Source organism: Erpetoichthys calabaricus, chromosome 1 (genome assembly GCF_900747795.2).
Source record: "Erpetoichthys calabaricus chromosome 1, fErpCal1.3, whole genome shotgun sequence".
NCBI lineage: Eukaryota > Metazoa > Chordata > Cladistia > Polypteriformes > Polypteridae > Erpetoichthys > Erpetoichthys calabaricus.
In genome coordinates, this window is record NC_041394.2 from 83,148,759 (window position 1) to 83,166,345 (window position 17,587).

General features: G+C 40.8%; 1 protein-coding gene across 1 annotated transcript in view; it reads left to right on the top strand.

Annotated features, from left to right (window-relative positions):
- Positions 1-17,587, top strand: part of rela (v-rel avian reticuloendotheliosis viral oncogene homolog A) — an 83,284-nt gene that overhangs the window by 50,302 nt on the left and 15,395 nt on the right. Inside the window, exons 2-5 of the mRNA XM_028803024.2 lie at positions 4,167-4,193; positions 6,437-6,573; positions 13,573-13,718; positions 14,444-14,535. Coding sequence (XP_028658857.1) covers positions 4,167-4,193; positions 6,437-6,573; positions 13,573-13,718; positions 14,444-14,535 — 402 coding nt within the window. The remainder of the gene's footprint in view (positions 1-4,166; positions 4,194-6,436; positions 6,574-13,572; positions 13,719-14,443; positions 14,536-17,587) is intronic.

Consider the following 17,587-nt stretch of genomic DNA (forward strand, 5'->3'; position numbering starts at 1 on the left):
CCACAGGAAACAGCTGCTTGATAACATAATGGTACCAGGCATACCTCATCTGTAGTGTGTAGGATTCCTGGGCCAAGATTGTAGTTTAGGAAGTAGAGACTTCACAGAAACAGACCCCTTTTTTTTCTTGAAATGGTTTCATACTTGACCTTTACTTCCTTGATGCATGGAGGCAAAGTATAATAATATAACATTAGAAAGGGGAGGTACAGCTGAGTTATTTCTGAGATCTCGGCCAGATAAGAACAAATGCTGTCATATTACATCACACTGTACCACATAAATCTCAGTGTAGGATGTTAAATGAATAGTTCACATCCTGTGAAACCTTTAACAAATCATCAAGATTTTGGTTTGCACAGGGCATAGCCTAGAGTGTACATTTGCTCATCCCACCACTCACTGCAACAAAGCTTAGGCAAAATGCCAGACTTGGAAACACTAACAGATTTTCAGTATGGAAATGGCATTGATTTGACAGTAGAAACCTTTTTACCACTTAAGTTTAAAGGAGGTCGATTTTGGGGTATAACAGCCCTCTTCTATTTCCAACTCTCCCCAGTGTATGTTTAGACGGGTGGGGGGGGGGGGGGGGCGGGGGGGGGGGGGGGGGGGGGGATTTGAGAGATTGGAGTTCTTTATAAAACTTTATAGGGACTGTAAGTATAAGAGTTGCACCAGTATTTTTAATACAGGATGCTTGGATTGCATTGAAGGGTGTTTGTTATTTGGTAAAGTCTGGACAAGAAGGGAGGACAGGTTTTTCCTACTGAATAAAGCAGACGGGCTTTTTATCTGAGTGTTACTAATCCACTACTACTTCAGAATGGTTGATTTATTAGTTTACAGGTGAATGATTTTTTTTTGTTACAGTTAAGTCATGGTCAAGGGTGGCACAGTGGAGTAGTGGTTAGTGCTGCCGGCCTACAGCTGTTAGAATCTGAAACTGATCAGTGTCTAGGAGGTGTCTGCATGTTCCCCTTGTGGCTCTGTGCATTTTTCTCTTGGTACTCTCATGTTTTTCTCTCACATCCTGGAAGTTGGCCCCATATGAGTGGAGTATGGCTGTGTTCAAGAATGACTAGTGTCCTCCTCCAGGGTTAGTTTCAGACTGGTGCTCAAAACTGCCAATGTGGTTTCTGGGCCCCTAGGATTGTGAATTTGGATTAAAAGGTTTCATGAAATAGATGGATGAAGCTGTGGTTCTGGGCTGCCTCATAACATTATGATGAAATATGATGTCCTAGTATCTCCTATTCTGTAAAGTGAAACCAAACACCAAACAACATTCTGTTTCCCAATGAGTTGCACTAGAGAGAATTTATTTCACAGAACAGGATATCTAGGTATAAAGGAAAAAAATGCAACAAAAGTTGGAAAAAGACTAAATGTGAACATTTTATAATCCATCACCAAACTGGGGTGCGCCAAAAAGAAACTAAGCATTTAGGAAGTATAAGACAAGAAAACAATTCTCATAAAATAAACTAAGCTGAAGAACTGGGCTTGTAAGAGTTCATTCCACGGTAGCACTGCTGCATATAGATGGTTAATCATCCTTGTTCATTTAAAATCTGAGTAACTCCATGCACCCTGCTTTGTTAAAATTTAATCAAACATTAGCAATTAAAAAGTTGATTTAAAAAATAAGCAATATATACACTACACTACAACACTAAACAACCCATAGGTATCACCCATGCTACTTGGATGGACCAGTCAGTTGTACTCAAACTCCATATTTTGGATACTATTTTGTGCTACCTCAACAGCCTCATTTGCTCTGCCAGTTCACTCCCCTCCCAAAAACAAATTCTGTCAGTGTTCTTCTGTAAGGAAAAAATTCACCTGACTTCAACTGCACTGACATTAAGAGCGTGTGTAAGAAACAGGTCAGGTCAGGTTGGGAAGCATGCACTGGTACAGCACGTTGCCACACCCAACCCAGGCAGACACACGGTCCAGTTCCAGCCTCCTATAATGACCATCTATCTGCTGCAGCCAGTGTTATGTGGGCATGCATCCCTTTGGTCTGGTCCAGCCACTTGGGTCTTCAACAGTGAGGACCCTGTGAGCCGAATCACTCGCAGGGAATCGCTCCACATGGCCGTAGTGCCATAACTGATGCTCACTCACAATGCAAGTAGTGTGCCTCATTAGGGACTCCATGAGCAACCGCTCATTCAACACAAAGTCAAACCAATGGTACCCAAGGATTCTTCAAAGAGACACAGTACTTTGTCTCTGGTCACAAACGTGTAAAGTGACCATAGGCAGGAGACACTGCATTACACTTCCCAATGTCATCTCATGCAGGGCTGGTGCCTGCCTTCCATCTGATGCTTTTTGAGTAAGACTTTGGGTTATGCATGTTTGAGAATATTATTTTACTTCTCATGTTTTAGTAGTCGCTTCTGACCTTTAGTGTCAAGTACACTCTGAAAGTGAAAGTGAATTGTGCTTTTCATTAGTTATGCTTAATTATTCAGTCTTGTTGCATGCAATTATTTTTCATTGTATTTTTTAATTACTTTCAGCTGATGATTTCAAATTATTAAATTCTTCTTCTTTCGGCTGCTCCCGTTAGGGGTTGCCACAGTGGATCATCTTCTTCCATATCTTTCTGTCCTCTGCATCTTGTTCTGTTACACCCATCACCTGCATGTCCTCTCTCACCACATCCATAAACCTTCGCTTAGGCCTTCCTCTTTTTCTCTTTCCTGGCAGCTCTATCCATAGCATCTTTCTCCCAATATATTCGGCATCTCTCCTCTGCACATGTCCAAAACAACGCAATCACCTCTCCCAACCGTCCAACTTGAGCTGACCCTCTAATGTCCTCATTTCTAATCCTGTCCATCCTCGTCACACCCAGTGCAAATCTTAACATCTTTAACTCTGCTACCTCCAGCTCTGTCTCCTGCTTCCTGATCAGTGCCACTGTCTCCAACCCGTATAACATAGCTGGTCTCACTACCGTCCTGTAGACCTTCCCTTTCACTCTTGCTGATATCCGTCTGTCACAAATCACTCCTGACTGTCTTCTCCACCCATTCTACCCTGCATGCACTCTCTTTTTCACCTCTCTTCACCAATCCCCATTACTCTGTACTGTTGATCCCAAGTATCTTAACTCATCCATCTTCGCCAACTCTACTCCTTGCATCCTCACCATTCCACTGACCGCCCTCTCATTTACACATATGTATTCTGTCTTGTTCCTACTGACCTTCATTCCTCTCCTCTCTAGAGCATATCTCCACCTCTCCAGGGTCTCCTCGACCTGCTCATCACTACAGATCACAATGTCATCAGCAAACATAATGATTTCAAATTTTTAAATTATTGTTGGCTTTTTTCTGCTGTGTGTATTCACATGTTCCCTCTAAAAGACCGTCCCACCCAGCACTGACTCTAGTGCAGCTGAGCAGCACGTAAGCTCATTCTCTCACTGGTCATGGGTTGAGGGTGACATTTCTGGTCAGTGCTGTAGCATCAGTCTTTAATATAGGCAAACATGCAGCCTGCTGTCCGCTCTGCCTTGTAAATTTGTGTTAACTTGGAAGAGAAAAAAGGAAAGAAAAGTACAGCAGCAGTTCTCAAATTGTTTGAATTGACTTTCAGAGCTGCATCCTGTGGCTACTGTATGTGAAAGTGAACTCTCCGCTTCCGCTGCATTAGCCTGAGAGTATGTTTGTGAAACTTGCTGCCTTAAAGAAATTAGAGAAAAAGAAACTAATGTCAAATCTTCAGTAAGTGAGCATAGGCAATGGCCTGTTTATGCTTTTATATTTGACCCTCTGTACTGTGGTTCCTGGAGGAATATCAAAGACCCAATTAGAAATGTGATGATGTGCTGTCATCTGGAAGAGAATAAGGTTTCATGGTGTTAATGTAGAGAATCTCTGATCAAGATATTGCCCCACATGTATTCTGTTGCACAGCTTTCTAGGTTCAAGTGCTGCCTGAGTTGTCTTGTACCAGTCAGAAAACACATTTTCTTCCCTGATTGTATTCGGTAAATTATTGAAGTTTAAAGAATTAAGTATTCATTAAAAGAGGTAATCTACTATTGTCTTGGTAGCAGCATTTAGCATCATAAATGAATAGTGATACCAAGGTTTTGAATTCCTTGTTCTCACTTTGTTTCTTTGTTTCTTTTATAGTGTTTTGGTCCCAGCCTGTTAGCCAAGGTAAGCATTATTTGCGTTTTATTGTATTTACTGTTTATTATTTTTATTTATTATATTTTTGCCAGAGTCATGGATATATAGTTTATGTGGAGTTTTATATAGAGAGGAATGGGATGAAGAAAAACTTTTAGTTTGATAGATACTTTATTAGTATTTATTTTGACAGGTACAGGCCATTCAGTGCAATACAGCTTGCAAATCCAGTTCCCAGACGATTTTATTGAGTGATAATTTAACCTCAAAAAATAAACCTGCTGACTGTAAAGATCATTTGATATCCCTGTGGACATTCATTTATCATTCCATCGATTCACTACATTGTCACTTAGTTTAAGGATTTTTCTTTTCTAGAGAATGCAATGGAATTTAACATTTAAAATTTTCTGAGGATGAAATGCTATAATGTATGTAATCAGGTTTCTAATTTTCCCAGGTACTTGCCATGGCTATTGTGTAAATATCTAAACGAAAAGAAAAAAATGCACTGGTTATCTGTTTCAGTTGCATGTTTCAGCAAACTCTCTATAAAGAAAAGTCAAGCTGTAACGATGGCGCTTCTATAGAGAATACAATAAATGAAATGGAATAGTGTTGAAATGCCATCTTAAGCACTCATCCATCCATCCATTTTCCAACCCGCTGAATCCGAACACAGGGTCACGGGGGTCTGCTGGAGCCAATCCCAGCCAACACAGGGCACAAGGCAGGAACCAATCCTGGGCAGGGTGCCAACCCACCTCAGGACACACACAAACACACCCACACACCAAGCACACACTAGGGCCAATTTAGAATCGCCAATCCACCTAACCTGCATGTCTTTGGACTGTGGGAGGAAACCGGAGCACCCGGAGGAAACCCACGCAGACACGGGGAGAACATGCAAACTCCACGCAGGGAGGACCCGGGAAGCGAACCCAGGTCCCCAGATCTCCCAACTGCGAGGCAGCAGCGCCACCCACTGCGCCACCGTGCCGCCCTTAAGCACTCATATTATGGTATTAATATTGTTATTAATGTATTATTACTGAATTTCAATAATTATTCATTTATGTGATGCATTTATGCTAGGGTTAGCTTAGATTATGTTGCATCAGGTCAGATATATTCATGTATGTCATCATGTTTTTACTACTTACTGCACATGGAATGCAGTGATGCAGATGAAGTGCCTTGTTTTTCAAAGTCATTGTGGCGAAAATAACATCAGCCACTCAGGCACGGCCTCGCCCCCTTAATATATGTCAACGCACTTAACAATGAAATCAACTAACGATGCACTGACTGGAACCATTTGCCGTCATTAAGCGAAACACGAATGTCCAACCCTTTTATCTCACTCCTAAAGTTACACCCTACATTTTCAGGTAAATGCACTGGCACACCTTTTTTTTCCACATTAAGTAGTGTTCATATATACTTTTTTGAAAATGCAACATTGTGTAGCATATTTCTGATGTTCAAATAGCAGAGTTTCAAGCAGCGGAACAACATTCCAAAAAAAAAAAAAAAAAAAATTGCTTTAACACACTGCCCTGAGATACTCACCTGGTGCTGTGGCTTGTAGGTCATGCCGTTTTTCAGCAGGTATTGTTAAAACCTCACTGTGTTTAAACTCATGGCGGACCTGTTTCTGTGTAGAGTTTTCATGCTCTCTCTGTGTTGCCATTGGGCTACATCACAGGGTTTCCCATTTTTTCCACATGCCAAGGTCACGCTGTTAATGTGATTGGCATCTCTAGATTGGCTGCGTAAAGGAATGTGGGTGTGAGAATGTTTGTTTGTAGTCTGTGGTTGATTTGCCTGTAAAGTTTTAACTTTTGCAAAAATAAGAGGCTTCTCTTGGGACTTTGACCTGACAAGTTTTTAGGTGCAGGAACAAGATGCCTTTAATGCCATTTCAGAGTATAAGTCAAGATTCATCTGCCATTTTAAAAAACGCAAGTCCTGCATTTCGCTACACACAAGATAAAGAAGATTGTAATAATCTTATCTTGGCTTCCTTTTTTTGTTTTTCACAAATGAGTGGCCAACTTTTTCCATTCAGCTTGTACTTCTTCCATACTCAGATCTGGCCTGCTTATTGTTAAACATGATACTAAACTTGTGTCACTTGGGAGCGTTGCAAACCTTCATATTTCAAGAAATGCCTGATTACATAAGCCAGGCAACAAATATTCCAATCATCTGCCGTAGCCAAAAAATGTTTTTGTGATTTTAACCTGCTGCTGTTACAACCACAGCTGCCCCTTATGTGGAGATAATCGAAGAACCCAAGCAGCGCGGGATGCGTTTCCGCTATAAATGTGAGGGGAGGTCAGCTGGAAGTATCCCTGGAGAGAAGAGTAATGATACCACTAAAACACATCCTGCAATCAAGGTAAATAAGTTTTCTCTGTTGTGGTCCATTTATTTCATACACTGCCATGGGTTGTCTTGTATACAATGGGTTACCAAGTAGAAAAGGGTAGCATGAGGCAAGAGTAGGGCCCATCAAGGTCCGATGAGAGAAAGAGCATGCACTGGCAATGCCAGTGGGACCTCTGCAGAGGGAGCCCCAGAACATGAGAGGATTTTTCTGACTACCCTTGAATTATCCCTAAGGTGTAATATGAAGGCCACTTCCTGTCAGTTGCATTTTGGGTTTGTTGAGAGATATGAGAGAGTAAGAATATAACCAAAAGAGGCTACAGGGTTTGTTCTTTTACACATTGCAGTATACATTTGTGTTTTCCTCTTCTGGAATTCTTCCCTTTGACATGTATTTTGATAACTAAAGCTTTTGTATGTTCTGGTATCTTGGCATCCTTTTGGGTTAGGAGGGGTATATGCTTGCAGTACAAACTGAATGTGTTTTGAGTGTTTATATCCTGGGGGAAATTGCGTTTTTTATGCTGCAACAAATGTTGAACATTTATTTTCTTGGATGTTGCAATCCAGTAAATTTTTCCAACAAAAGGTGGTGACATAAAATCATAAAGAATATAATTTCAAAGATGATTGTTTTGTATTCATATACGTGAATGCAAAAACTTACTAATTTTAACACATCAATTAAGGATGTTGATTTAATCAACTTGTATATTACACTGGTTAAGTGTAAGGGCAGGAGGCACAGAACTGTGCCGGTCATGAGGCCAAAAACATAATGGTGTAGCGTATCCCAAGCTACAATGTACTTATCAACAGGAATGTGGAGTGCTGTAGCCATATGGCTCTATGAGCGGGGTGGTAAAGAGCGGAGGAGACTGAGTTGGTAATTGATGGGGTAAATCCACAATTGTGATTTATATGAAGTACAACTTCAGTCTTTACCAGTCATGAGACAAGGAGTTGGAGAAGTTTAGCAATAGAATGTGTGCCAGCTCCTTACCCAGGATATGCAACATCGGCACTATCTTTTACGTTAACCGATGACATATTTCAGGAAAATCCTTGCTTGTGTGTGTTTTAATCACCACACATTTTTCCAAAATTAGGTTCAGCCCATATAAGACGCAGCAATTAGTTGTGCCTGTAGGCTCCCAGGGGCAGCTCCAAGTCAGGTAATCACAAAACAGGGAATAAATTAAATGGTAGGTTTATACTTTTGTGTCCATGAAATGAAAAGTGCCTGATTTTCAAAAAGAAAGAGAGTGTTGAATGGAAATCGTGTAGTCTAGTTATACAAAGGCATAAGGCACTCTTTGATGACAGAATGAAGTTTTCTGTCTCCAACAATAAACTCTGAAACTGAAGAACTTGAAATAGCGCTTGTCTCCTTCATTCCTGTCTGCATATATCATTTAAAAGTTCTTGCTCTGTATAATTTCCATGACTACTATTATAAAGACAAATTTAAACACATTTTCCACAGCAAATAATAATTTTAAAATATGGTGTTTATTGAAGTCCAATGTTTAGTGATTTTTTTTCCTTAGTTGTATGATTATTTTTTTTTATTAAGAGGGTCAGCAGGTGTCAGGATGACTGATAAAGAAATATAAAGAAGATGCACTGTCTGTGAAAAGGAATCATCAAGAGACTCCGCAAAAGACATTTTCTCTGCCCATATGGAAGTTTGTACAGTAATCGCTGCGGTGTCCATAATTGATAAACTGGCAAACTAACCAGCATTTTATTACATGGTGCATTGCACACAGTATGCATGTTAAGATGATAGGTGTATCTTTCTGGTTAAGGCCTTCTGTCTTACCAGGCACTTTTATGTCTGGCTTCTAACTAATAGTTGTGGCTGTTTTCCAGTTCAATTTATACTTGAGGGTTTTTTTTTTTTTTTGAGTAGTAAAGTGGATTCAACTTTTAACTACATGACCACTGGACCTTTTCTTAGTCGCTTGTTTATTACATTTTACTTTTTTTGTGTGCCAATCTTCTGGATATTTTAGTACTTTCACCCACATTACTTGTTATTTACTTTTAGGTGTTACTTATTTCACTTATCCTGATTACACCCAAGCTGTTTTTATTGATAAATGTCCACCACATCCAAAAGCAGCATTTGAAAGATCTTGAATATTGAAGGTGCCTGATGTTATCAGAAAAAGAGCTTTTTCTTCAGTTGTTCTTTACCAAGTGCTTCCCTTCTTGTGTGCCTGTTTCAAAGAATGTGTTTAGATCCACACACATAACCAGATTAAGATGAATAACCCAGTTAAGGCAGAAACCTGATATCTTAAAATTCTGTGTTTACATGGCCAAGTAATCTTCTGGAGTTCTCCTTTGTCAAAACACTCGGACATCATTAAACTGCGTAAAAAAAAAAAAAATAAAAACATCCTCATCATTCACCGTGAATCTGAAAATAAGCATGACGCCTATGATAATGTTCTTGTATATTATGCATATGTTGAGTCAAACTGGCGCTTCATTTATAAGTTTTTGTTACTGGAAATGCATTCAGCAAACTGTTTTCTGCTTGGTTGTGTGATTGAGCCCTGTAAAGGAGCAGCATACTGGCGTACCTTGCTATATACTTAATGCAAGTCAAGTTGGGGAGCATGCACTGGTACAGTATGTTGCTGCACCCACTACACGACGAAATGACTCAGGATCCCGGTTGGCACCCCCCCAGGCAGACACACAGTCCAGTCTCACCCTCCGGAAATGACTCTCTATCTGCTGCAGCCAGGTGTTACGAGGGCGACCCCTTGGCCTGGTCCAGCCACTTGTGACCATAATGAAGATCCTACGAGCTGGATAACCCTCAGGGAAACACGCCACATGGCCATAGTGCCGTAACTGACGCTCCTTCATAATGCAGGTAATGTGCCTTATTCGGGACTCCATGAGCAACCGCTTATTTGACACAAAGTCAAACCAACGGTACTCAAGGATTTTTCGGAGAGACACAGTACCAAAGGAGTACAGTCTTCGTCTCAGGTCACTGGATGGCGTCCATGTCTCGCAACCATATAGCAAGACAGGAAGCACCAGGACTCTTAAGACTTGGACCTTCGTCCTTTTGCATAGATATCGGGATCGCCACACACCCCTTTCCAGCGACCTCATGACCCCCCATGCCCTTCCAATCCGTCTACTGACTTCATAGGAGGAGTCACAAGAGACATGAATGTCACTGTCAAGGTAAGTAAACGTCTCAACAAGTCGACACTCTCTCTGCAAACAGACACACTGCTGATGGCTGTGCCCAAGAGGTCATTAAAGGCCTGGATCTTGGTTTTTATCCAGGACACTCACAAGCCCAGACACCCAGACTCCTCACTCAGTCTCTCGAGCGCCCCAATCAGAGCCTCCATTGACTCCGTGAAGATGACAGCATGACAGGTCTGGAAGATCACTTGATTCACGGAAACGTGAATAAAGCTGAGGGAGGGGGTGTGAGCTGCGGAGCTGATTGCACCCCCAGTGTATACAGACGCCCCTGGGAAAACCCCTAAGAAACATGGACAGACTACCTTCACATTCCTTCTTTCCCTTCTGGCCGGCTCTGACGTGTAATATGCCTCTCTCGCGGTGCTCCGCCTTCTTAAAAAGCCTGCAGGGCTTCTTTCAGTTTGTTAAATTGATTGCTTGCTTCTCCTTCTCTCTCTCTGACATTCTCTGCTCCTGGGGGAACTGTCATCTCTGACTTGTCATGGAGCACGTTTAAACTTTTGAAAAGAGACAAATGTTTGTTTGCAGTGTTTTGAATAAAGTTCCTTTCTTTTCTACAACCTCCTGTGTCTCTGTACAAATCTGTGACCCAAGCGGGACACCGTGAATCTTTCTTCAGCAACAGATGCCCCACAGCCGCTGGACCCCACGACCATTAACACCCAGTCCATACAAGCATTGAACAGAGTAAAAGCAAGAATACACTCCTGATGGACCCCAGAATCAACTGGGAAAAACGCAGAGGTCCTGCCTCCACTCTGCACAGCACTCACAGTACTAGTGTACAGGCCAGCCATGATATCCAGCAACCTTGAGGGGATCCCGATCACTTAGTGCTGCTGGAATAATATCATCTGAAGTAACAATACCTGCGTTAAGTATTGCGTTAGGTTACTCCTTACTTTAAATAGTAACTGGACTATGTTACACGTTACTTTTAACATTTTACCCTACTGCTGTCAAGATTGTGCGGCTCAGTTTAGCAATGTGCATTCATCAACATAAATTTAGAGATTTCTGAAATTTTAAAACAGATTTTTCCAGCCAGGAGAAGGAGTAACATGATTGTCTGAACATTTGCCTCTGGAAATTTATTTAGTGTATAGTTCTACCCATCACTGTTGAAATTGTGTGCAAAATCCTTAACAGTAACATGGTTTAGGGTTTTCATGGCTACATTATCAGATTATTTGCGGAGAAAACTCTCTCTGTTAATAGGGTTTTTCAGAGTGTCTTAACCCGATTTTTGTAACTCGGATAAGGGTTTACATGGCTTTTAGAAACCAGGTTTCTGTGAATAACCAGGTTATTGAGGTGCATGTAAACATATCTATTGACTACAATCCTTTTTCTTAATTTGGCCTAAATCTCTATTTAACAAGTTATGTTTTAAAATTGCAGCTATTGCAGCTTATGCTGTATTCTGCAGAGTAAAAAAGTATCCATTCTGAAATATGAACAGTGCAATATAACTATGCTTTTAGCCAACGTTCTGTAGAATGTTGAATACTTGTCACGGATTCATCTTTCAGACAGATTTTAATTTCTTTTTTCTCCTTATGGATGTTACTTTATTTTTTTTATATAACTTATAAATATATTTTATGTTTGCTTTTTTTATGGTGATCATATACATCTATACATATACTGTTGATAGGGGAAAAAATCGTGACAGGGTTATTGGGTTTTTTGTTTTTTTTAGAAACGTAAAGGACATTTACACAGACGCAAAAAAGCACATGCTCAAGTATATATTTAAGCAGTGATCTAGCAGTTCTTTTTTCTTTAAATAAAATGTTTTGTAATCCACTGTTGTTTCTATTAATGCTTGATAAGGTTTGAGATAAAGTGGTCTAATACACAATAGAAGAGCCATTGTTACAATTGGTAACCAGAGTATAACAGAAAACATTCTAGAATTTGGAGTTATCTTTGGTGATTGTGTGCACTGCATCAATGTTTTTGTCTTTCTTTAATCATTGTATCAGTATTCTTTAAAAACCGAGGGGGATCAAAGGCTGGAGCCTATCCCAGCAGGAAATGGGTGTGAAGCAGGAATCAGTCCTGGACTGGGCACCAGTCCATGGTTTGGGCCTAGTCACGTTCACTCCTGCATTCACACTGGACCAATTTCTAATCTCCAATGAACTTAGTTTTACTCCAAGTACTTCAGTTTTCCTCTAACACAGATGTGGGGAGAATGTCCAGACACCATATGAACGACACTTGGGAGAGGGACTCTGTGCCATCAGAATGCTAATCAGAATGACATAAATTTGGAGGGACTACACCTGCTCATGTAGTGTCCATGCACCTTCTGTGTTGTTTATTTGCCTGTGAGGTAAAACTGTCCAGTACATCTTTGTGGAACAGTTAATTACAGCTTAGGCAGAAGATGGTGTGACGATTCCAGTCCCCTACAGACTCCCTCTTCCAACTCCATGGGAGTCTGTGGAACCAACACAGTCGATAGTTATGACCGAGATGAGCTGACATGAGGACAATTCACTGATGATGCCAGAGGATGGTGGAAAAAGTGCTCAAGTGCCTTTATTAAAAGCAAAGTCAAAACACAAGTAAAACCAACAAAAGGGCCAATGGTACAGTGTTCAAAAACAAAGTACATATTTAAATCCATAAAATCCAGTGAAAAGTGAGAATAAAATATAATAAATAAATCCATTAAAATCCAAGGTTAAAATGCAGCCTAACTTGTTCCGATCTCTGTCCACCTACTTCTCATGCTCCCCGACTAACCCATTGCTCGAGTAGCCGGAGGAGACTCAGCAGCCACAAGCTCCTTTCGGCTGACCTCTGTCTTGGCTGCCACCAGGCATCACGGCCAGACCGTCCAAGGTCGGCTCTCCTCCCTTCTTCCTTCGTGCTCATGTAGTCGCACCTTGGAAGCCTAGGGAGTGCTCCTGCCTTGCTTGCCACACTCCACCTGGGTGTTCAGTGCAGCAAACTAGCCCCTAGAGCGCCACAGCTAACTCTTCTTCATGGGGCCCCAGCTCGTGCTGTCTCCTCCTTCCAGGTTGCCAGACCCACCTGCTAAGACTGCCTTTTCACGACTTTTAACCTCATTCCTTCTTTTCTTTGATTTTCTTCCCCCTTTCCTTGTGCCGACCCGTATATATAGACTCGTGTCTCCATGGGCACAGCGCCTTAATCACACGCCGCAGGAAGCCAATGAAGCAATTGAGAATGATCGCAACCACACGTGCAGGTGTGACTTGCTCCAACTACCTCATTAACTCCCCACGGTCGTGCAATCTCACCCATGGAGAGCGACACAGCTCTATGGATTAAAAACTTGGTGCTTTTTTTTTTTTGGAAGCCGGGGCCCTGCTATATCACAGAGGGTATATTTTTCGTCATAACCAAGAGCAGACTTTACAATGTAAAGTATGCAGTCCTTCACATGAGCCCAACCAGGAGACAGTGAGTGACAGGCAGATGGCATCATTTATGTTTTTATTGCACTGACCCTGTGTTGACAACAACCTATATGTGAAAAAAATTATTGAATAATGTGAAATTTTGCCCATATTACGAATACAAAATGTACTGTGTTTTTCCATAAACATTATAGCTATGCTTTATCTACGTAGTGACCCTCAATATACCCTGGCTATGCTGCTTCAGGTGTCCTTTTGTAATAGGCCATGGAGTGAACGACTGTTTTAATTATCAACCAGATCTTTTAAGTCACTGTTAATGAGAGGAGAATGTTGAGCACTGATCCTCTTTTCTTTTTTTTCAGATCCACAATTATTCTGGCCCAGTGCGAGTTCGAATTTCCTTGGTCACCAAAACTTCCCCATATAAGCCTCACCCTCACGAGCTGGTGGGTAAAGACTGCAAGCATGGATACTATGAAGCAGAACTGCAGGACAGACGCATTCATAGGTATTTTGTGTGTTATTTTTTCAGAAATTGTACTTTATATAGGTTTTCTTTTTTTTAACACTCAAGCACAGAAGCAGCATTACTTTGACCACTTGGTTGTTAACATTTATATGGTGAGGCTATGGAGGACAGTTGGTCTGAGATCACTTCAGTCAGCATTCAACCCTTAGACAGTTCATGGTGGGCAGTTTTTACTGCACTTTGTGCAAAAACACTGAAATGATTAAAGACGATGTGCAATGAAGGGACTAGTAAGTTGTGTGACTTAGTGTGTTGGTAAAGTTGGATTGTATAGCACGTGGCTGCCTGTTGCTGACCCAACGAAGAAACCTAAGCAAGTGGAGTGTCCACTTGGGAAAACATTTAAGGAGATGTACAAACCAAATTTACTTTGTATTAAAATACCAGTGAAATACATAAATGTAACGTGAATATGCAATCGGTGCAACTAAAGTTGTTCTGTATGTTACACAAAAATAAAGTGTGCTTTAGCCAGAAGCTATGGCTTTAAAAATGACAACATATTTGAGAATCTTTATTCAAAAGAGGTAACTTTAGCTTGATCATGGATGTTTGAACTGACAGAACACAGGCCTTCTTAGGAGTATTGACATTAAGGGTGAGTTTGTCACCTCTTTCTGTTCACAGTTAGCACAGGCCTGACCACTTTTAAGAAACACGGACATGCTAAAAGTAACACTGAATTTTATGGTTTATATACACAGCTTTCAAAACTTGGGAATTCAGTGTGTGAAGAAGAAGGACGTTGCTGAAGCCATCAGTTGCAGAATCCGCACAAAGAACAACCCATTTAACAGTGAGTACACAGCTTAGACATGAAGCTACTAATTAAAACAAGACATCATGGGTGATGTGTATTCCTGATTAGCATTTTCACATTTAAACTATTGTAATAAGTTACAGTGTTATTTACCTTAACTAATAAATTAAAAATTGGTTGAACTTGTAATATTGTATTGACATTGCATTGCAGTGGAATTCCTCAGTCCTTGCGCAGTGTAGTAAAAGACAGAAATGGGGACTTGCTGTTGTGTATTGTGTAGGTCAGTAAAAGGGATGTGGTGTGGGTGAGGCAGTTGAATGCATGTGTAGTCCCGGAGTCTCACTTGAGCAGTAAATTGGCATGCAGCATTTAGTAAAGTCCTTGAGCAATTTTGAAGACACTTTTATGACACTGCACCCTGATCTTGACACCGTTTTTTTTTTTTTAAATTTTTACTCAGGAGACTAAAACTTATTTTTAAATGGCACAGTCAATATTAAAACTAATACGTGTGTTTTACTGGCTCATAAAGCATGCAATGAACCTTTCTTTTGTTTGTTTTGACTGTTTATGAATGCCTGAAGAGACACTGCTCAGCAGTTGGAATTGTCAGCCTTATACTGTCTTGGCCAAAACTGAATAGCTATCTTTATTAATTTTAAAGAACTGAAGAATATATAGAAATACAGACTTCAAAATGTCTAAATTATTTTTAGGTAATGATTTAGGTAAAGATCTGAACTTAGGTAGTGCTGTGGTTCCACTCTAACTTTGAGCTCTTCTACCGGGTTATGAATACAGTACACCCCCAAAATTCGTGGGGGTTACGTACCTAGAGCACCCACGAATTGTGAAAAAACGCAAATTTTGGATGTGGTTAAAAAAATGCCTATTTTTATAGTTTAAACCCTAAATATGACCCCAAAACACTTTTTAATTTCAAACGCAGCTTAATACATTACCTAAAAATAAAGAATATAAAGGTAAACCTGTATGCTGTACTGCTGTGTCTCCCGCAGTGCTAGAATGTAAAATACTGATGTTACCGCTATATGTACAGTAGTTCATTCAAGCGCGTTTTCATTGCCAAAAGCCTTAGACGGTGCAGCTCGTTTCGGCGGCATCTTGGGGCTTTAACTCTTAAACTGCCACATACTTGGGGGTTAATGCATTCCTGGACACCAAATACTTTTTTGCTGCACTTTAAGTAAACGTCACAATTCACAAAGAAAAAGTTAAATTTTAATGGAACACTTTTTTCATGCAAAGAGCATCACAATTGCTGCAACACTGGTCATTTTACACACTGCTAATGATCTGTAAAAACTATTTAAAAAAAACTACTGGAACAATATGTACAAGGTGTAACTGACACCATAGACGAAATCACAGAGCCAACTGCTCTTGAACTGGCTGCACGCAAGCACACAGAGGTAAGCGCTGATGCTGGTGGGCTATAGTGCAGTGGCTCAATCCCAGAGACAATCAGGCTGCAGTGCTGCAGGGTGTCACAGAATTGCACAGAATCACAGGAGATTGTAGAGACAGGAACTTTATTCAAACACTTCAAACAAACATGTCTCTTTCAGAAGTAAAACAATCTCATTATGCAGTTCATTATCGATTAAAAGAATAGGCAAACATCATAGGGGAGCACAACGGGAGTGGGACCCGCAACAGGAGCAGAGAATGTCTGTGGGAGGAGAGAGAAACAAAGCAATCAGCCAAAAAGGACACGTGCTGTTCAGGCTTTTAAGTATGCGTAGCGTCGCACGAGAAGCATATCACGTGACACAGCAGCCACAAGGGAGCAATGTGAAGGTAGTCTATCAGTGTTTTTTAAGAGGGTTTTTTGAAGAACAATTAGCTGGGGATGCGTCACAGTCAATCAGCAGCAAGGAGAAATGAATAATGCTGTAGGGTCCAGTGCCGCTAAGATTCACACCTTCGAGAAGATGACGATTTATTTATTTTTATGGTGGAGATTCCAGGGATGCACCCAGCCTTGGCCAGACCCGCACGCACTCACAAACAGACAAAAACAAAGCAAACCGGTAATCAAATAGCAAATAAAGAATGTAATTAAAATAAATGAAAACAACGATACCACCCCTGTTCCCCTTATGGCGATTACACATTAAATACAACACAGCACAAACAAAACACACAGAGTAAATCATGAAAAACGGCAACAGATGAAACGTAAAGATGAAATTTGATAGTCCAGAGATCCGCACGTTCAATGGGAATCTAAAGATAGTCCTACCGTTAGTTCCTGAAATGGTGAAGACGGGTGGATGGGTTCAGGAGTGCTCCTTTCTTTGCAGGATGGCCATGAATTCACTTACATGTACACAGCCTCATGTACACAGGCAGACGGCAGACGATCCAGGATAAAACACATAAGTACAGGTAACCCAACAGAAGGCAGGCAGGCAGACAGAAACTTGTAACACAAATTACAAAAACTTTCTTTTTGCTTTTGGTCACCGGCCCCCTTTTTTAAAAGCCACACTGACATCCCAACAGCCCCAGCACCCTCAGCAGAAGACCAATCAGAGCCACTGCTGGGAGTTGCAGTTTCACAGTTTCAAATTCTGTTGGCTACTTTCACCATCCCATGCCGCGTTTTCCAATACAGTTGCTTCCTGGTCTCTCTACAGTGCAGTATTACCACAATAAAAGCCATAAAAATTGTGGAGGATATTTGCGGTTTCTGCTAACAATTATTAAATAGGTTCTAAGAAAAAATCTGCAAATGACTGAGGCGGTGAACTCTGAACCGCGACTTTGCGGGGGTCTACTGTATTTGAATTATGAGATTATGTAAGGAAACAGTCATAATTGTGTTTGTACCTGCTTGGTTAGCTATGGAGATGAAATCCTACAGTAAATCCTCCCTTGTATGCTTTGCACTATGCATCAGCAGCAAATAAGTATTTGCAATAAAGTCGAAAGCTACTTTTTTTAATACTCACTTAGAATATGGTGCCAGTGCAGAAGACACTTGAAAGCTGAGCTGTTACATTTAATTCTATCTTTACGAGGCAATCATATATTTACACCTACATTAAATACACAGTAT